The 20,359-nt window shown below is 54.1% G+C and overlaps 1 protein-coding gene across 2 annotated transcripts; it reads right to left on the bottom strand.

Moving 5' to 3' along the window:
• Nucleotides 1–703: 703 nt before the first annotated feature.
• Nucleotides 704–13,561, bottom strand: LOC101939242 (RING finger protein 112-like). 2 transcript variants are annotated; one of them, XM_065594137.1, is made up of 14 exons: nt 13,435–13,561; nt 12,753–12,859; nt 12,256–12,571; nt 11,549–11,761; nt 10,773–10,910; nt 10,494–10,598; nt 10,360–10,410; nt 8,856–8,912; nt 8,625–8,711; nt 8,331–8,460; nt 8,079–8,209; nt 7,358–7,411; nt 6,571–6,645; nt 704–5,868 (listed from the first exon to the last, which is right to left on the bottom strand). In XM_065594137.1, the coding sequence occupies exons 2-14, from the start codon at nt 12,773–12,775 to the stop codon at nt 5,359–5,361; spliced, it is 1,890 nt and encodes a 629-aa protein (XP_065450209.1). In that variant the 5' UTR covers nt 12,776–12,859; nt 13,435–13,561; the 3' UTR covers nt 704–5,358. The 2 variants fall into 2 exon arrangements, with proteins under 2 accessions (XP_065450209.1, XP_065450208.1); XM_065594136.1 differs by having other exon boundaries at nt 706–5,868; nt 11,549–11,764.
• Nucleotides 13,562–20,359: the final 6,798 nt, after the last annotated feature.

The raw sequence follows: 20,359 nt of genomic DNA, 5'->3' as shown, positions 1-20,359 counted from the left end.
TCACCTGCCTTCGGCACACCCGCAATATGCGCCAATCTGCTGCCTCCATGGAAACAGAGCTCCACTGCTCCACTTCAGTTCCATGCTCCCTGCACACCTCGTCCTCAGGCAGGTTTTGTAAGGAGCTGGGGACTAGAACCCAGGTCTGCAGAGCCTGGGGCAGCTGATATTCCCACAGTGCCACCGGGGGCCAGGCGGAGGCACAGCCAGGGAGCACTGTGGGAAATTGGCACCACAGGAAGTGCCGCCCACAAGACCCAGCGTGACAGTACCCTGCCGCCCTCTGATTGGCCAGCTGCCCCTACTTAACCTGCAGGGGAGGGCCAGGAAATTGGCTGGGCAACCACAGACCTTCACCTGCTGCAATGCCAGAGTCCAGTATGTCTCCCGCTCTCCGGTCTCTGACTCCAGCCTGACTCTGAGCCCGACTCCAGTCTACAGGACCTGGCCGTGTGATTCCTCCAACTCCTGAATGGCGACACCCGTCCCTGGTGGGCAGGCCTCAGCCCCGCTGTGACAGCTAGGCCAAACCACCTATGCCCCTGTCTGGGTTCACATCCACACACTGAACTCTGGGGTACAGATGTGGGGACCTGCATGAAAGACCCCCTAAGCTTATCTTCTACCAGCTTAGGTTAAAAACTTCCCCAAGGCACAAATTCCTTTCCTTGTCCTTGGACGGTATTGCTGCCACCACGAAGTGATTTACACAAAAATTCAGGGGTCAGTTGGAATCCCTATTTCCCCAAAATATCCCCCCAAGCCTCTTCACCCCCTTTCCTGGGGAGACTTGAGAATAAAATACCAACCAATTGCTTTAGCAATGTGAGCACAGACCAGACCCTTTGGCTTCAGGACACTGAAAATCAATCGGGTTCTTAAAAGAAGAACTTTATTTATAAAGAAAAAAAATCACACCTGCAAAATCAGGATGGAAGGTAACTTTACAGGGTAATAAAAAGATTTAAAAGACAGAGGATTCCCCTCTGGACTCAGTTTCACAGTCACAAAAAGAGTAATAAAACTACCTCTGTAGCACAGGAAAATTCACAAGCTAGACCAAAGATAACCGAATGCATTTCCTTCCCTTGCTTACAATTTCTGTGGATTTAGATGGATTATTCCAGGTATATTTTCAGGAGATGTTGTACCCGCTTGGCTTCTCCCTCCATCCAGAGAAGGAACAACAACAACAAACAAATCCTCCGCCAGATTTGAAAGTATTTTCTTTTCTTATTGGTCCTTCTGGTCAGGTGCCGACTAGGTTATTTGAACTACTTAATCCCTTACAGGTAAGGCAATTCAGTACAGTTGCCAAGGGTACATAAATCCCCCCTATTCATGACAGTCCCCCTGTCCCTTACAGGTTTACAATCAGATCAAATTGAAGTTCATTTAACAGAGCCTCAGATAGAGATTCAAATAAAAAGCAAGGAACAGGCTTTGGAAACCTGAGGTTACAGGTAAAAGGAAAACATCAGATGCCGTCTAGATCCCGTCCTTGCTAACAGATTCCTTTCCTGTCTGCTGAGGTGTTTCTCTCCCGCTGGTTGGTTCTCACAGCGCTTGTCCAGTCTGGGATCCCTTGTTCCCCCCACTGGCAGAGTCACTCCTCTGTAATGGGCCATTTCTTCTGCTCTGATCCAGGCACAAGCTATTATCTCTGAGCCCAGGGGCCCCCTTGCCTGAGCATTCCCTTGGGGTCGGTTTGTCTCTGTAGATGGCCAGCCTGCATCTCGTCCAGCCAGCAGACAGAGGCTGCCTCCACGGATGTGCATTGTTCTCACATTGACCGGGTTGGCTCCCAGCCTCCCCCCGCCTCAGGATTGACTCCCAGAAGATTCAGAACTCAATGTCCTACCTGGGACCTGGCTCTAAAACCGTTGCTCATACAAACATCTGGCAACAACCGTGACAAGCAGCTGCTTCCCAGCATTCAGCAGAGCCCACACATGACCCCCTTCGGTGAAATATTGAGAAGAAGGCCGGACACAGGGGCCATATGCCCACATCTGTGCTACAATATTGAATCAAGTTCATGGTCTCAGGCTTATCTTCAAGGCACTTCATGTCCTGGGTCCACTGTGTCTGAAAGAGCTGAGAGATCCAGGATGAAGACCATGGTTGACCTGCTGGTCCAATGGAGTTCTCGACAATAAGGGTGAAGCTCATCGCTGTGGGAGACAGACGTTTCTCCGGGGCCTGGTCCAGATGGTGGAATGACCTCCCCCAGGATCTAAGGACCATCCCAAACCTCCCTACCTTCCGCTTCGAGAGTTGGGTGCCTTTTTAGAGGTTGGGGCAAAGGCAGGGGTTGGATGTTAGATGGGTTAGTGGCAGGGTTGGAGGGTGGGAGTTAGAGGTAGGGTTAAAGGTGAGGGTTAGATTTATGGGTTAGATATGGGGGCTGCTTGGGTTAGGCAGGGTTAGGGTTCATGGCCAGATGGCCAGACCAGCTACTCTGAGGTGTATATCACAGGCCCCCCAACACCCCCCAGACGCCCCCACACCAAGCCAACAGCTAGAATTAGACCCAAGCATTACAGCCCTCAGGAGACTGACTGGCTTGTGCCACGGGCAGAGAACAGGAGAGGCTGAGGTGCACCATGACCACGGCCCCTGCAAAGGCAGGGAATTGATTTAAGTGACACATACCCAGTCGGGGGTTAAGGTTATGAGGCGCTGTTAAGGGTTAGGGTTTCCTCTGCAGCTGGGATCAGGGTTCTCTCATGCCAGGCACCAGACAGACCCTATGAGAACCACAGTTACTTTACGGGAAGCTAATGGCTTTCCTCAGCGGCTTGGCTGGTACCAGCCAAAGATTCTCTATGGTTCTGGCCCAAGTTGCTGATTGAAAGAAAAAAAAAAAAAAAGACCCAGTGTGCTTTCTAGCCATTTTGTTACAAGTAAAACAACCCTGAATACAAAATCAAGAAAACAGATCGCTAAGACCAAGCCAACACAAACTCTACCCAACTGACTCGGCCATTCTCCAGTTGAGGTGAAAATAAGATCAAGTAATCAAATTAGCAGCAGCAATATTAGAATCAAGTCATCAACGCAGACAAATCACTAAAGACAAGAGTGTGATGGGGAGTAAAAATGGGAAATGTCATGTTGGGTGTATTAACTGGAAGGTCGTATGTGAGACACGGGAGGTAACTGTCCCACTCTACTCAGCACTGGTGAGGCTTCGGCTCACATCCTATTTCCAGTTTTCATCACTGCATTTCCTTGAATCTATTTCCCCATGTTAAGTATCCTCACACCTTCTTCTCAAACTGTCTTAAATGGGCTATCTTGATGATCACTACAAAGGTTATTTTCTCCTGCTGACAATAGCTCATCTTAATTAATTAGCCTCTTAGAGTTGGTAGGACAACTCCCACCTTTTCACGTTCTCTGTATGTTTATAGATCTCCTCACTATATGTTCCATTCTATGCATCCGATGAAGTAGACTGTAGCCCACGAAAGCTTATGCTCAAATAAATTTGTTAGTCTCTAAGGTGCCACAAGTACTCCTGTTCGTTTAATGGCTAATCTGTTTCCCCTTCTGTGTCCGCCCCCCCCCCCTCCCCGCAACCACAGGAATACACGTTAACAAAGCACTTCCGATTAGCAGCAGCTGTATCTTCCCCTAACCAAATTACAGCTGATGGTTTCTGTGGAGACTTGTCCCAAAACTAGGAACTCGCCATTCAAGGTTTGATGAGTCAAAACTTCACAGTTATTTACATCTGGGAGATTACTCTTTAGCACTCCCCAGGGCGGTTATTTACAGGTGCTCACAGACACACACACGCACTCATCCGTACATTGACACCCTAACCCAGTGCCCCAAATACCTTACCTCCTGTTTCGCACAAAGGAAATTGCTTAAATGCCTCCATTGCTCTGAGACTGTCCTGCACCCAGGACCCGTTGACTGGCCACCTTCCAGCAGAACCACTTTACAGTCCATAGTCTCAAGTGACTTCTGCTTTCTCTTGCTCTGTCCCGAGAGGTGCAGCCTCTGAAAACCCGCAGCCCTGATATCAGGTTTCCAAGGAGTTCTTAGGGAGATAGGACTCAAAGAGCAGGTTAAGGGGTGACTAGATCCCAGTCCATACGTACCCATCCGGGGAACAAATATTTGACAATAGGTCCTTCGGTCTAGCACAGAAAGGTCTAGACTAAACTCAGACTGGAAGTAAGGCAGACATTTTTAACAGTGAGAACAATTGGAACAGATTCTCCATCACTGGACATTGTTATCCAGGCCCTGGAATCTGTGAGGGGAAGGGGCGCTCCCGACTCACCAAGCCCAGGCCAGGATGGAGCTGACCCCCTACCTCACGCTAGAGCGTCTATCGGATCATAGGCACCAGCGGAGGCTGGCGTGGAACAGCTGGAGAGTCCCGCTAGCCCGAGCCCCCATTGGTTGGAAATCCCCAAGCCCAAGTCCTGGCCTTTCACGAGCACTGAAGGGTGGGAGCTGAGACTTCCTGTGGAGTTGGCCAGATGGTGTCCAGTGCTCGGCGTGCATTGATGCGTGTGGAACTGATTCCCTTTAGCTTCGGATGGTTTTATAGCCCTCCCCCGGAATAAAGAATGATGCTGGTTTCTTGGATAGTGTTTTCTCTCAGTAGAGCTCAAACCCCTCACCATCTTTCAGTGCATTATTACCCTCATTATACAGATGGGAAACTGAGGCATGGAAAAACTAAGTGACTTGGCCAAAGTCAGAGAGGAAGTCCATGGTAGAGCAAGAAACCCACGTCTCCCTGTGCCGTCTCCCCTGGACACGTCTTCCCGCTCAGAGGGGCGACTGGAGATCTATCCCCCAGGAGCGGACCACAGGACTGTTCATGTAGGAAGTAAGCCAGGCACCCGTTGTCACCCCCAGTGGGTGATCTCGGGACAGGACCGTCGGCCGGGCATTTCCAAGCGCTTCGTGTTGCAGCCGGAGTGGCCCTGCAATGTCAGAGGAAGGCAGAGCGAGGATTGAGGGCTGGAAGTTAAAGTCAGACAAACTCCAATCGGAAATGAGGCACCGGATTTTTCACAGCGTGGGTGATTCACCAGTGGGAAAGCGGTGGGGTCTCCATCTCTTCTGTCTTCCGAGCCAGACTGGCCGCCCTTCCGGGAGATGATTTAGTCTAATGGGAGATATCGGGCCCAACGCAGGGGGAAGTGGGCGGCGTTCTGCAGCCTGGGTGGCACAACAGGTCAGATGAGAGGATCTAAATGTCCCTTCTTAGAATCTGTGGGTGATGGCTCCCCGCTCTGGGGTGGCTTCTGGGGGATGTATCTGGGCTATGCTGCAGCCCCGTCACCCCATTCGTCAGTCCAGATTGGGGGGAGGGGGAGACACCGATCAGATCAGAGGTTTGTCATCGGATAGATCCTCAGTGCCATCCCCCTCCTCCCTCCCACCACCAGCGGCCTCAGCCCTCTGCCTATCCCTCCGGGCGACATTCCCACCCACGCCCCCGCCCACGCCCCCACCCACGATGATACCGGCCGCGGCGCCCGTCCCAGCCCCAATGGCCACAGCCACCTCGGCGGCGATGGCAGCAGCGGCAATCCCGGCACCGATCCCGGCACCGACAGCTCCGCCCACCGGGGCCAGAGCCAGCGCCCCCGCACCCACGCCTGCCAAAATGGCGAATTTCTTGAAGCGCTTCCCGTAGATCTCCAGGAAGGTCTCAGCCTCCTGTGTCAGCTCCTCCTCCAGCTCTGTCAGCCGGGCCTCTTTCTCCAGCGCCGGCTCCCGCATGTCGGTCCGGCACCGCCACAGCAAGTGCCCGCGCCGCTCCGCCAACAGCTCCACCATCTTGCTCGGCCGCACCTTCAGGCAGTCGATCATGTTCCGGGAGTCGCCGTCCTGCGCCCGCCGGGAGAGGAGACGGCCAAGAGCATTAGAATGGGAAAGCGCAGCACAGACCCCACCCACCCGACCGAGATGGGGGCCCGCCTCGCGCCAGGCACAGCACACACCGGGACTGAGATGGGGGCCCCCCTCACACCAGGCACAACACAGACCTGGGCTGAGGTTCCCCCCTCGCGCTGGCCGCGGCACAGACCCAGCCTGACATGGCCCCCCCCCGCCCACGCCGGGCACGGCATAGACCCAGACTGACATGGTGGGCCCCCCTCACGCTGGGTCCGGCACACAAACTCAGTGAGAGACCATCCCTGCCCCAAAAAGCTCACAGGCTAAAACCCCCGAATGCAGGATCATTCTCCCCCTTTGCTAGATGGGGAAACTGAGGTCCAGAGAGACTCTGTGACTCACCCAGTGGAGTCTGCAGCATTGCAGTGGACAAAATCCAGGAGTTCCTAGTCCTGGTCCAGTCCATTAACCACCTGGGCCATGACTCCTCCACTACTGCAGAAGGCCACAGGGTAAACGTATCCGCCCCCACAACCCTGGTGCAGGAGTTTGAGCCTCTCATCTCCAGCTCCCAGGGTGGCTATAGCGATACGAGGTCCCGTCTCCTACCCCCAAGCCCACAGCCAGTGGCATTCGCTGGGATGGTTCCCTGGGGTTCCCCTGGCTGCGGCACAGACACACCCCCAGACTCACCTTCTCCTTCAGAAAGAGAGCGTGGTCTGCACTGGCCCTGTCCAGGACTCTCTGGTTGTGGAAGGTGATGGCCATCTGCACAGGGAGGACATGGCTGGGGTCAGCCACAGTTTATGGGGCCCTGTCTCCACCTAGCGACTGCAGTTTCCACCACAGCAACCTCATCTAACAGAGCGACGTCACTAGCCAGTGTGAAACTACAACTCCCATGAGCCACTGTGGCAGCTCTGCCTGATGCCAGGCACCCAAACTACAAGCCCCATGATGCTCCACAGCCACGGACTCCCATGATGCATCATCTCCCTCCTCTGTGGTGCATCATGGGAGCTGAAGTCTGACCAGAATTGATTTATGGGAAGAAAAGGGAGCATGCAGAGCCAAGCTATAATTCCCATGAGACACCACAGTGGCATTTCCAAATCGAAGTATTTCGGCTTTTGATATTTCGCCGATAACTAAAATTTAGCTGCGTGGGGAAAAAAAACAAACATACTCCTGAGATGCAGCCACCTCTGGGTCGGAGCATCTGGGAACAGCCACACACAACACTGCAGAGGGATGGCTCACCCAGTGCCGAGATGCAGCCACTTCTGGGGTGGGGCAGCTGGGGAATAGCCTCACAGCAACCCCACACGAGGATGACTTGCCAGACATGAGATGCAGCCACCTTTCGGGCAAGGCAGCAGCAGTAAGACAAAAGTAGGAAGCAGTTTTACATCGGAAGTGAATTCAGGAGGCGGGACACACCCCTAGATCAGGTCAGAGGCAGAGACAGCAGAGAAGGTACCTGAGCGGGAGAGGAGAAGCCACAGTGATGTTTCTTCATCAGATCAGAGAATTTCTGCAAAGAAAGCACAAGAAATCACAATACAGACTCCACAGGGCTTAGAAAACCATGAACATGGGGATGGTTCGCCCGGCACTGAGATACAGCCACCTCTGGGGCAGGGCAGCTGGGGAACGGCCATAAGACAACGGTGGGAATCAGTTTGGCGGGGAAATGAAGAAGTTCCCTGGATGATGTAGGAAGGCTCAGTAGAACCATCCAAGCTGGGATTCTGCTAGGATATAAATACAACCCTAATTCTTAATTAACAGAAATTCAGCAAAAAGGGCTAAGCCCACTCCCCACAGGACAGCGCCCCCTAGTGCCACCAGGGGTACTGGGTACAGCCCTGACTGCTGGGGAGAGCGTCCCTACAGAACCCCCACCCCGCTCCCTGCAGCGCAGCCCCCTTAGTGCCACCAGGGGTACTGGGTACAGCCCTGACTGCTGGGGAGAGCGTCCCTACAGAACCCCCACCCCACTCCCTGCAGCACAGCGCCCCCTAGTGCCACCAGGGGTACTGGGGACAGCCCTGACTGCTGGGGAGAGCGTCCCTACAGAACCCCACCCCGCTCCCTGCAGCGCAGCCCCCTTAGCGCCACATGGGGGCATGGGGCCAGCACTGCCAGCCAGGGTAGAGCGCCCCCTACTGAGACCCCATCCCCAGCTGGCCAGTCCCCACCTTTATGCGAGCAGCAAGCTGTGTCCCGGTCAGCAGCGCCCCATGCCGGTCTCTCCACGCGTGTTGACCGGCCGAGCCCACCAGGGTGGTGACATACTCCCTCAGGCTGTCCCGGAAATCCTCATCCATGTCTGCGAAGGGGAGGGACATGGCAATGAACCCGGAGCCAGAGCATCCCCCCACGGCCCGTTGCTGGGAGAGACGGAGACTCCCCGTCGCACAGGCTCAGAGCCGCTGTCCCGCGTCCGTTACCTCTCAGGCTTCCCTGGTTTCCAGTCATGATCCGCCTGCCAGGGAAGGGCATCAGGTAACAGCGGCTGCTGCTTCTGCTCAGCGCTTCCAGGGCCTTGGGGTGTTTGCAAGGGGACCTCGCCGCCAGCATCTGTCAGAGCCAGGGGAAATCAGCAAAGTGAGACATCAACAGAGGGAAATACCCTGGGACCCATTCCAGGCTCCTTAGAGCCAGCCAGGCCTTTGCCCTGGGGCCGGATCAGAGCCAACACCCTCCAGAGGGGAAAGGCCCCACGTCCCATTCCCCACACTCACCTGTCGGACGTCTCTCAGATGCTCCTTCCCACCGTCACTTCCAAGGACCGTGGAGTTGCTCCAATCCCGCACCAGCAGGTCTAGGTGCTGCAGGGGAGATGGGACGATGTCAGGAGGGGAAGGCTGAACCCCTCGGGTGTGGGGCAGGGGGTGGCTGGGGCAGGAACATCCCATGCAGTGGGGTGAGAGGGTTGCATGGGGCAGGGTGCGGGGTGGGAAATGTAATCTCACCTGAATGGACTCCAGCCCGTATTCCTTTCCCACCTCTTCGGCCACGTGCAGAAACATCTGCAGAGCAGAGAGAGCAGGGGGGTGAGTCTGGGGCTGGGATCTCTGGGGCGGGGAGGCAGTGTGTGCCCTGGGGGTGTGTGGGAGTGGAAATCCTACCAACAAATAGCCCCCCCACACACACACACACACACACACAAGTTGCAGCTCCAGCTTGGTCTCGGTCTGTTACCAGGGTCCCACGGCTTTCCCCCTGTGGTGCAGAGACACCTAGTGGCCAAAGAGCAGAACTGCGGGTCAAGGTTCCCCGCTCCCCTGCCCCATGCCAGGGGCTCTGCTTGCCCACCATGCCCACCAACGGTAGGAACAGAATAGAGCAAGATACCAAATACTGAGACGTTCCCAGAGTCCTGGCAACACCCATGTTCTCAGTAAGCCTGGAGCTCAGGCAGGGGCGAGCTCCAGCCCCTGCACCAGCACAGAAGCTGGGCCCTGCTGGATACAGCCCCAAGACTCCTGGGTTCTCTCCCCAGCTCTGGGAGGGGAGCAGGGTCTAGTGGGTTCTATCTCTGGCTGTTCCACAGACTCCCCATTGACCTCAGCAAGTCACTGATTCTCTCTGGGCCTCAGTTTCCCCAGCTGTAGAATGGGCGGGCTACCCCATTGGGGCTGTGTCATGAACATACAGCTAAGGGAAGCATAAAATCCCTCCTTTACCTCTAAAGGGTTAAGAAGCTCAAATAACCTGGTTGGCACCTGACCAAAAGGACCAATAAGGGGAGAAGATACTTTCAAATCTGTGGGGGAAGGTTTTTGTTTTGTCTCTCTCTGTGTGTTCTCTCCAGGTCAGCGAGGAATCAGGACAGGAAAAATACATCTCCTAAAGCCATACCTGAACTAAGCATCTAAGATTACAAATTGTAAGTAATAGGAAGGAAATGCGTTAGATTATCTTTTGTTTTAGCTTGTGAATTGCCCCTATGCTAAGAGGGAGGTTTATTTCTGGTTTTTTGTAACTTTAAAGTTTTGCCTAGAGGGGAAATCCTCTGTGTTTTGAATCTTATTACCCTGTAAAATTACTTTCTGTCCTGATTTTACAGAGGTGCTTCTTTTACTTTTTTCTTTATAACAAAGTTCTGTTTTTTCAAGTGTCCTAAAAACCCAAGGGTCTGGTCTGTGCTCACCTTGTTAACCTATTCGGTTGGTATATGATTCTCAAGCCTCTCCAGGAAGGGGGATGAAGGGACTTGGGGGGATATTCTGGGGAAACAGGAACTCCAAGTGGTCCTTTTCCTTAATCTTTGTCTAACTCACTTGGTGGTGGCAGCAATACCCATCCAAAGACAAGGAAGGAGTTGTGCCTTGGGGAAGTTTTTAACCTAAGCTAGTAGAAATAAGCTTAGGGGGGTCTTTCATGCGGGTCCCCACAGCTGTACCCCAGAGTGGAGAGGGAACCCTGAGAGGCTGTCTGAGAACGGCGCCACATCCTGCCCTCTCCCTGCTTCACCTCCAGATATGCTAGATCAGGGTCCTTTATCTGGCTGGAAACATTCAGGATCTGCAAGTAATCAGAGAGGACAGGGTTAGATACAGAAACCAGCACGACCCTCCCCCCACAGCACAGCGCCCCCTAGTGCCAACCTGGTAGGAGCCAAGCAGCATGGAGAGGGCGGAGAGTTTGACGCTGGTCTCTGTGTCTCTGACAATGTCCATGGAGCCCTCTGTGTCGACCAGCAGCACGGCCACCTGGGGGGAGCCACAGGCCGGGGTCACAAGTGAGTTCCCCATTCTGTCCCCCGGATGCCCCAGCACTGGGTTCCCTGCCTCCCCTCCCAGGCCTCTGTCGGCTCTGCTCCCCCAAGTAGAGATCTGCTGGGGTCACTCATCCCCCCACCCCATTTTCCCGCCCTTCCCACTCACCTTCCCCCACTCGGTGGGGACCCAGAAGGGCTGACTCCACGCCCACACCCCCTTGGTGACGCTGCGGGCGCCAACTTGCCACTCGAACCCCTCCAAGGGCTCCTCCTCTCGGCCCATCCAGGATCCGTCCTTCACTTCCTGGGGGGGAGGGAGACACAGGGGGAGGGACAATTAATGCAGGGGGGCAGGGGGACTGTGGGTATTTTATTAGCAGGCAGGTAGTGTGGGGACCGGCGCGTTGGAAACATCTGGCCCAGGGTGGGACTGGCAGACTCAGGCTGAGACAGACACACAGACAAGCTCGGTGAGGTCTAAACAAACACTCTTGACACAGACACACAGACGAGGGTCTAGACGGACACACAGACGAGGGTCTAGACGGACACACAGCTCCCCACTCCCCTGACACAGCTGACCGGATGTGGCCAGGGGACAAAGGTCACAGATCTGTGCTGGTCTGAGCCCCACCAGCAGGGGGCAGCAGTTCATACCACTGGTCGGACAGCATGAGATGGGGAGGGGTGAGGTACCAGCCACCCTAGGGCTCCCATCCCCATGCACTGCCCTGTGGGAGGGGAGTGGGGTCTAGTGGGTTAGGGCAGCGGGGGCCGGAAGCCAGGATTCCTGGGTTCTATCTGAGCTCTGGGAAGGGAGTGGGGTCTAGTGGGTTAGAGCAGGGGGAGCTGAGAGCCCGGACTCCTGGGTTCTCTCCCCAGCTCTGGGAGGGGATCAGGGCTGCACTCACTCACACACACTGCACTCCCATTCACACTCACCGGGCTCCGGAGCCGGCGCAGCAGGTAGTTCAGCAGGAAGGATTTGCCCCGGCGCTGCTCCCCGATGATGGACACCAGGCAGACGGGGGCGTTCCCCACCCCACCCTGCTCCAGGCAGCGGCTCAGGGCCTCCTCGTCCAGGGTCAGGCCCCCTTTGTCATCCAGACGCACCAGCTGCACCGGGCGCCCTGATCCCAGCTGAGCCCCCAGCCCCTGCTGCAGGGACAGAGCAGGGTCAGAGCTGGGACCCCACCTCTGAGATGGTGAGTCCCCTGTGCCCTGGATCAGAGCCCAGTACCCCATTCCCATCCCCTGAACCAACCAGTCCCGCCCTGGGCCAGATCCAAGCCAGTGCCCCCTAGAGGGGAAAGGCCCCATGTCCCATCCTCTCCCCCCCACACCCAACCTTCCAGCCAGCTAGCCCCCCCACTGGGGTCCCCTGTATGGAGTCACAGGCTGTTTGCTTGGGGGTTAATTTCTTATCAGGAGGTCTGAGCCCTGAGGTCCAGCTCCCCTCTTATCAGCCCAGGGACCTGACCAGTTGCTAAAGGGACACAGGAATCCCGTTAGCCGGCCTTCCCTCTGACCCCAGGGCCCCAGCGTGGAGTTAGGAGACACTGTGCTGCAGGGAGTGGCCGTGCAGCTGTTCCCTGGCTGCCCCACCCCAGAGGTGGCTGCATCTCTGGACCAGCCATGGCTGCCCCCACCTCAGGGCTCACTGTCCCTGTTGCTGTCAGCGTCTCTTCGCGTGGCAGGTCTCTGATTTTCTCCACCAGGCTTTTGACGCGTGTGTCTGGGATCATCCTGTCCCTGGAGCAGGGAGCTCGGCACTCGGGGCACTGGGATCCCCAGGCTGAGACCCCGCTCCAGTGAGCAGAGAGGCAGCCCCGGCAGAAGTTGTGGCCGCACTCGATGGAGACGGGGTTGTCCAAGATGTCCAGGCAGATGGAGCAGGTGACGTCCTCCTGGAGTCGCTTCACCATCCCCTCTGGAGTTGGCTTTGAGGAGGGGGGTGGGATTGGCCTGGGAGACACACAGCAGGGGGCCTGTGAGCCAGGACTCCTGGGTTCTATCCCAGCTCTAGGACGGGAGGGGAGGGGAGTCTAGGAGGTAGAGCACGAGGGGCTGGGAGCCAGGATTTGTGGACTCTAGCCCCAGCTCTGGAGAAGGTTACACCTGAATTGGGTGGGACTGGAGCACTTACCCTTTATTATTTGCATTTCCCATAACGCAGCAGGTGACAGTCTGGGCTCCAGTTGCCCGAACTCCCCTCCTCCTGGGCTCGGGCTAAAGCCAAACTCTGCTGGAGAACTGAGACAACAGGACATGAATGGATTAACCCCCTCACACCCCCTGTGCTCAAACAGGAGGGCTGGCAGAGGGGGAAACTGTTTAGGTCTGGAAAGCTGTAATACTAGGGAGCCCGGACCCCTGGGTTCTCTCCCCAGCTCTGGGAGGGGAGGGGGTTAGAACAGGGAGGGAGGGGAGCTGAGAGCTGGAACCCCTGGGCTCTGGGTGCAGTGGGGCTGTGGCATGAGGCGCTGGCCAAAGAGGGTTTGCTCATTTCTTGGGGTGCTAGTGGGGATGGGGGGTGTCCCCAGCACTGGGGAACTCAGAGCTCAAGATGTGGAGCGGGGCTGCGCTGGTTGGGCTGGGGCCGGGACCAAGCCACAGTCTGGGGAGTGGCTGGGAAGTCCCTTAGGTGCCTCCCAGAGGCTACTGGTGTCCCTGGTTTGAAACCAGCAATTCAAACCTCAGGTGGGTTGTCTGGGTGGGCAGAAGAGAGGGGAGGGGGCAGGGTACGACTGTCCCCGCTGGAAGGGGGATAGACTGGAAGGGATAATTCTGCCCCCAGGAATTGTAGTTCCCTCCCCCCCATCCATTACCTGTCCCACAGCTCGCTCTGTCAGTGTCCAAGTACAATTTTCTGCTGGAGAAATGAAAGTAAAACATAAGGTCGTTTCTATTTCCTCCTGCCCGGCAGTGGGGCTCTGACACCAAAGGAGATTGGCTACCAGGGCGTGGGAGGGGTGTAGCTGGAGGGGAGGATATTAATAGCCACTGGTAGATGGGGCTGGGAGGGGAGCCAGGACTCCTGGGTTCTCTCCCTAGCTCTGGGAGGGGAGTGGGGTCTAGTGGCTAGAGCGGGAATGCCTGGGAGCCAGGACTCCTGGGTTCTCTCCCTAGCTCTGGGAGGGGAGTGGGGTCTAGTGGTTAGAGCGGGAACGGCGGGAGCCAGGACTCCTGGGTTCTGTCCCCAGCTCTGGGAGGGAAGTGGACTCTAGTGGTTAGAGCGGGGAGGGCTGGGAGCCAGGACTCCTGGGTTCTATCCAGGCTCTGGGAGGGGAGTGAGGTCTAGGGGTTAGAACAGGAGGGACGGGGGGCCAGGACTCCTGGGTTCTGTCCCCAGCTCTGGGAGGGAAGTGAGGTCTAGTGGGTTGGGGGGAGGGCCTAGCAGGGCTCAGTGTAGACATAAATCTCTTTTCTGCACACTCCCTTCTCCCATGTCCCAGGACAAACCCGTTCAGGTGCCAGCGAGGGACGGCTGCAGGCTCTGGCTGTGTTCAGCCTGGGGAAGAGAAGGCTGAGCTGGGACGGGAGAACACGGGTCACTCTGGGGAGCGGTTGTGCTCCGTGTCCAGCGAAGGGGGGACCAGAAGGAAGCAGCTTGGCTTGCAGCAAGGGGCTGGGAATTAGGAAAAACTTTTCTAACTCTCAGGGTAGCTCCGCTCGGGACCAGGCTTCCAGGGAGGTTGATGGATCCCTGGTAGAGGCCTGCCTGCCCTCAAGGGCACCTCTTCCACACTCCCATGCGCCAGAGTTCTTGTAACCCCAACAAGGCTGGGCCCAGGATTCCTGCGGGGCTCGACCCCCACCCTTGTCATGGTCACTTAGGGCAGGGGCCAGAGTTCCTGGGAGGTTTCATCCCCGGTCACTTAGGAACAGAGCATGAACTTTTCTTAAGTGGCAGAGACATCCCAGGTTACGCAGCAAACCTCTTCCTTTGTACCCCGTTACACCTCACACTGCATGTGCTGGGCATTGCATCACCCCCTAGGGACTGGCTGGGTTACGTTGCAGTCCTTGCACAGTATGCGCTGCCCACGCCGTTCCTATGGACGCTGATTTCTACAGACCTAGTTTATCTTTGCCGTTATTCTCAGTATCAGGGTGTTGCTGCTTATCTTGGCTAGCACAGATACCCTGGCTCCAGCACGCTGCTTCGCAATCCCCTAGTTACAACTCACCCTCCCAGTCCCCTTCCCAGGCACGGCCATTAAGGCATGTTCCTTATGGCAAGCCAGGCCTACGCCAAGGGGTGATCATCCCCTCCCGTCTACTCCCTCCTCTACAGGGGGCAGAATCGAACCCTCCAGTTGATTCCCCCTCTGGGGGCAGGATCGTCCCCTCCAGTTCATTCTCAATGGCTCTGCACCTCTCAGGGGGATGTGGCTGGTTGAGGGGACTATAGGCCAGAGTTGGGGGGCTGGGGGAGGCACCGGCAGTACAGCGGTGTCACGGATCCACAGTATCTGTGCTTTGGCCCCAGTTTTTGAACCATCTCTAGGAGGAACCCATCAGCGTACCAGACCCCCTTGGGGGTCTCAATTTTCCTCCAGGTTGAGCCACACAGCTTCACAGCCTCCTTCGACTGGCAGTTCCCCCCAGCAGCTGCACCTCCAGGTCCCAGAAGAAGACACCAGACTCATACATTTGTTGTAACTCTAAAGTTCATTGCACTTTAGAGATTGCTGCACTGAACCTCACCCAAACCACTTCCTCACAGGACTCACCCTTCAAGCTGCAAAGAAACTGGTTTGGTGTAAATACTTTGTAGCTACATTTGCATGAACTGCAGCGATTATGGATTAAAAGGGTGATACGGGAGTTCGGAGCACCCTGGAGTAGGGGGCACCCCCTTCCCTGGCCAGAGTTGACCATGGAGAGATTGAGATAAACTCCCAGGAACCCCTGAGTTCTGTCCTCCCTGTGCAGTGCAAGTCCTGGTCACATGGAGCCCAGAGGGAAAGTCAAGGGTGGGGCAGGGACTGGGGTGAAGTGAATCGGGGCACGGTTTGGATCCTTTTGTCGCTCAGTTCAGCTGGGATAATGTGTCCATAGAGAAAGCTTCCTACTATGGTGGGACAAATCCCCTGCTTACGTGTGCATGGAGTCCACATTGGTGGCGGAGGACAAGAATCTTGGATTGGAGGGACAAGCTGAGACCCTAAGACTCAGAGAAACTGAGGAGTTCCTAGACCACCCTGTCTGGGAAACACCAGTAGCCCAGGTTTAAGGAAGAAAGGAGCTGGCCACCAAGGAACGGGAGAGAGAGAAAGTCAGAGAGGAGGCCTGGCAGCTCATAACCCCCACAGGCAAGAGGTCCCAGAGGCTTTCTACACAGTTGGAGATAGATGAGAATGGGCAGACGGTGGCTGCCAAAGAGAAGAGGACCGGGAAGAATTGCTCACTGCTAGAAGTTTCAAATCAATTCTAGGTCGTCTATGTGGAAGCTGGGGAAGATACCTCTCGAGATCCCGCTGGTCCAAGGGAACGGAGAGATGGACAAGAAGGCAGCTTGGCCCAAACTTTAAAGAAATCAAGCTCACCCACAAACAGTTCTCCAACTGGCCAAGGCAAGGCCGGATTAACTTTTTGTGGGCCTGGCGCCAAACATATTTGTGGGCCCCCCTAGGGAATGAAGGGGCCAGGGGCAAGAGCACAGCGGGCAGGGTGGATCTGTTTTAAATCGCAATTTAAATCACGTGTCAGGAAGACTCAATTTAATCATGGTTTTCTAGACTTTTATGTTCTTGTTGGTTGTTATAACTGTAATACATATTCTTCACAACTCCGAGTAGGGTGACCAGATGTCCCGATTTTATAGGGACAGTCCTGATTTTTGGGTCTTTTTCTTATGTAGACTCCTATTACCCCCACCCCCTGTCCCGATTTTTCACACTTGCTGTCTGGTCACCCTAACTCCGAGATAGATGGAGGTTTCATTTTTAGAAGGTACACACTATACATTTTTAAACACTGATTTATTTTGAAAACTTTTCAGATGAGTTTTACAGCGATATCAGAAAATGAATGATTGTTTGGTTATTTCATGTACCAAAGATAATTGAAGCAGATATTTATGAAGTCATTGGGGGTGCAGTATCTCCAGTTCAACAGGATAATCATTAATATTTGGAGGATTTTCTTGCCAGGCTGTATTAGGAGGAGAACATCACCAGACAGACATTTAAATTGTTTTATTTAACTAAAACAACAACGTTAAGTATTCTGGAATTTTTTCTTCAGCAGCAAACATATAATATTTTAACAAAAAAAGCATATGTCCCTCGCTTCTCACATTAATCTCCAGACTTCTTCTCCTTGTCCAGATCTATTCCACCCCCAACAATCTTCTATTCATTGAACTTTTTGAAACTTTGCACTTTTAAAGAGAGGTAAGGGATTGACTCTGTGTACACACATTTGTAGAGGGACAATAGCGTTGAGGTCTGTTATGTCTCACCTCTATATATTATTTATTTATTTAAAAACATTTTTGCTGTTAACAAGCATGTTACCTCTGGAGACACAAATGCACATTTTGAGACCTGCAAAACTAAGCATCTCTGCTGGTATCTTCTAGACTGAGCACTGGGTCCCATTGGGTAGGTAGAAAGATTAACCTAAATAATCTCTACAGAAGCCTGTGGAACCCCATAAGATTGGATCCCTAATCCATGAACTATTGGAACTCATTTTCAAAACTTTTCTTAAACATGACATGAATATATTGTATCCTACTATAGAATTAGAATTTATAATCCCTATTCCATGATGAGATATAATGTATCTTAACTAAAACTATCTATTTTATTCTTTTTTTAAAAATGATTGATTGTTATCCCCCCCTGACACGGGGCATGGTGGGGGAGAAGGATTGGTCCCCAGCTGGAGTGAGGCAGGGGCCAGGGGCAAGATGAGCACAGTGGGGTATGGGGGGAAGATTAGTCCCTGATGACTGGGGCAAGGCAGGAACCGGGGGCAGAAGCACAGCGGGGCGGGAGCTAAGGTTGGTCCCTGGAGCAAGGGAGGGGCCGGGGGTAAACTGCAAGTGCAGCAGGGCTGGGGAGGGGGTAAACAGGGTCCACTGAGCCATCCTTGGGTTACTTACTCCTGCTTGGGTGGGTTTTCCTGACAATATATATTTTAAGGGGGTGTGGGTGCTCTGAATAATAACGTGATTATCTCCCACTACCACCGCCCCTACTTCCAGTGCCCATATTACTGCCAGACATTCCCTTTCACATGGGCCAAACTTTTGCTATCGGGACTTTTCTGCAAGGGGTCCGCTTGTAACAACACCACAGCCAAGGCCTCAGGACTGGTGGCGACCCTCACATATATGGACTCGCCAACCTGTACGGGTTGCAGTGTCGCTGCTCGCAACAAAGATTGCTTTAGCTCGCCGAAAGCTGCTTCCTGTTCCGGGCCTCCTTGGAACTGGGCCTCCTTCCTCAACAGGCTATAGAGGGGTTTGGTGATACGTGCATAGGCCCATATGTGGGCTCTTACAAAATTAAAAGCCCCTAATATGGCCTGTAGGCCTCTCAAATCTTGGGGGGCTGGTAAATTCTGCAATGCTGACAATTGTTGTTCACTAATAAACCTTCCTCTTTCTGATAGGGTAACCCCAGGTACTCCACCTGTGGTTGTATTAATTGTGCCTTTTCCAGGGACGCCTTCATGCCATACTGTTGAATCACCTCCAGTACTCGTTCAGTCCTCCCTCGGGTATCCGCGTCGTCTATTCCCATTATCAGGATGTCGTCCACATATGAGACCACCCACCCCTTATCCCCTGGAGGGAGATGCTCTAACATTTGAGTCACTACCTTATGTGCAATAGCGGGGGCACTATGAAATCCCCGGCGTACACGGGTCAAGCAATACTGTACCCCATCCACGTGGAATGCGAATCGATCCTGCGATCCTTCCTCGAGCGGGATAGCAAAGAAGCAGTTAGACAAGTCCAGTACAGAAAATCTTCTAGCTTCCCTTGTTATGTCTTGTAACACCTGGGTCATGTTCGCGACTATTGGCGCCCACTGGGGGGTCATCGCATTGACTCTCCGATAGTCGACAGTCAGTCTTCATGAGACACCATCAGCTTTCCTCACAGGCCACATCGGGGAGTTAAAGGGGGAAGTTGTTCTTTTCACTACTCCCCTCTGCTACAGGCCGGCGTGCCGCAGTGAGGATAGGATATTGTTTGGGGGGGGGACCGCTGGTCCTTCTATTTTCACTGGTTCCCCAGTCCATTTGACACAGTCCAGCTTGTGGGCCGCCCATGCCTGGGGAAAGTGCTTCCTCCACTCCTCCCTGCTAACCCCGGTCACTACCGCCACCCCCAGCGTACTACCCGTCCGCAATACAGTATCTCCCTGCCTTACTTCAGGGATCCAGTCTTTCCTTGGCGTCCTCCATAAACCTTTGTTAGCACAATCAACCACTATTCCTCCCTCCCGCAAGCAATCTATGCCCAAAATTGGTTCTGTAGTCGTGGGGCTATAAATCCAGGGCCATCTTCAGGTAAGATTCCCCACCCAGGTGACCAGGCGTCCCAACACTTGTCCCTGCGCCAAGTGGGGAAGAGACATCAGCACTTGGCCTCACTCTCCCCCCTCACACCCCCAACTGAACACCTGGAAACACGTCTGGAGAACAAAGAGTGAACTGGGGCAGGGGGCCCAGGCTGGACGGGAGAATCCCAGCCTCTGTATTAAGGAACTATATTATCAGGGTGAGACATGGCTTGATCCAAATTCTCTCGAGTTTATAGAACTCGGATTGCGATTTTACCTTTATTTCTTAGGAAACCAACTCTCTCCGTCCCCCTGAGCATCCCAGCAGCCCCTCTCTGCACCTGGCCCGGCACAGAGCCCTCTTGCTGCAACATAGAGTCACAGATCCCCGGGCCAGAAGGGACCTTGTGATCACCTAGCCTGAGCTCCCTGTATAAGCCGGGCCAGAGAACGGCCCAGAACTAATTCCTAGTTCAACTAGAGCAGATCTGTTAGAAAAACAGTGGTCAGTGATGGAGAATCCCCCGCGCCCCTTGGTAAGCCGGGCCAATGGGCAGTGACTCACACTGTTAAACATTGACACCCTATTTCCAGTCTGAATTTGTCTAGCTTCAACTTCCAGCCAACGGGTTGCGTCAGACCAAAGAGTTGGACGAGGCCTCTAAGATCTAATTTCTATTCCCCTTGTAGGTATGTTCGGATGGGCTCCAGGTTCCCCTGAACCTCCTCGTCATTAAGCTGAATAGACGGGGGCCAGATTTGGACACAGGATTGCAGACGAGGGCTTCCCAGAGGTCGTGTGATACACAGAACAGAACGCTGTGCAACGGCACTCAGAAATCCCGTCCAACCCATTCCCAGCAAGAAGGTTTCACTTCTTTATACGGAAGCTACATTAGAGGAAATAGCTTTGCTTTCGGTGGATACAGACTCTCTGTCGACCGGCTGGATGTCCCGTGTGTTCGTCTTCGGAGAACATTGTACTGCTCTCTCTCAACAAATGCCTCAGTCACCTCGTCAGCACAAAGATGGTGACATGACAATTTCCATTTCCTTTCAAAATCATTCCGTTTCTCTCCATTCCCCCACTTTTTAAATTAACCTCCTCCACTTCTCTCTCTCTCTCTCTCTCTCACACACACACACACACACACACACACACTTTTTGCGTATGAGAGAAAAGGAACATAATTTTGTAAAAACAAAAATTGTTTCATATTAGGTT

The sequence above is a fragment of the Chrysemys picta genome, chromosome 4 (genome assembly GCF_011386835.1).
Source record: "Chrysemys picta bellii isolate R12L10 chromosome 4, ASM1138683v2, whole genome shotgun sequence".
NCBI classification, from domain to species: domain Eukaryota; kingdom Metazoa; phylum Chordata; order Testudines; family Emydidae; genus Chrysemys; species Chrysemys picta.
The sequence above is the reverse complement of the archived record's forward strand: the minus strand, read 5'-3'. Positions and strand labels throughout refer to the sequence as shown.

Excerpts from the sequence above, each read along its gene's own strand:
- LOC101939242 (XM_065594136.1), bottom strand. The coding sequence starts at position 12,775 with ATGGGAAATGCAAATAATAAAGG. Across the intron at positions 11,765-12,255 it reads CAGGGACAGTGAGCCCTGAG|CAGGGGCTGGGGGCTCAGCT; the intron begins GTGGGGGCAGCC and ends CTGTCCCTGCAG. Across the intron at positions 8,210-8,330 it reads AAACCAGGGAAGCCTGAGAG|ACATGGATGAGGATTTCCGG; the intron begins GTAACGGACGCG and ends TCCCCTTCGCAG.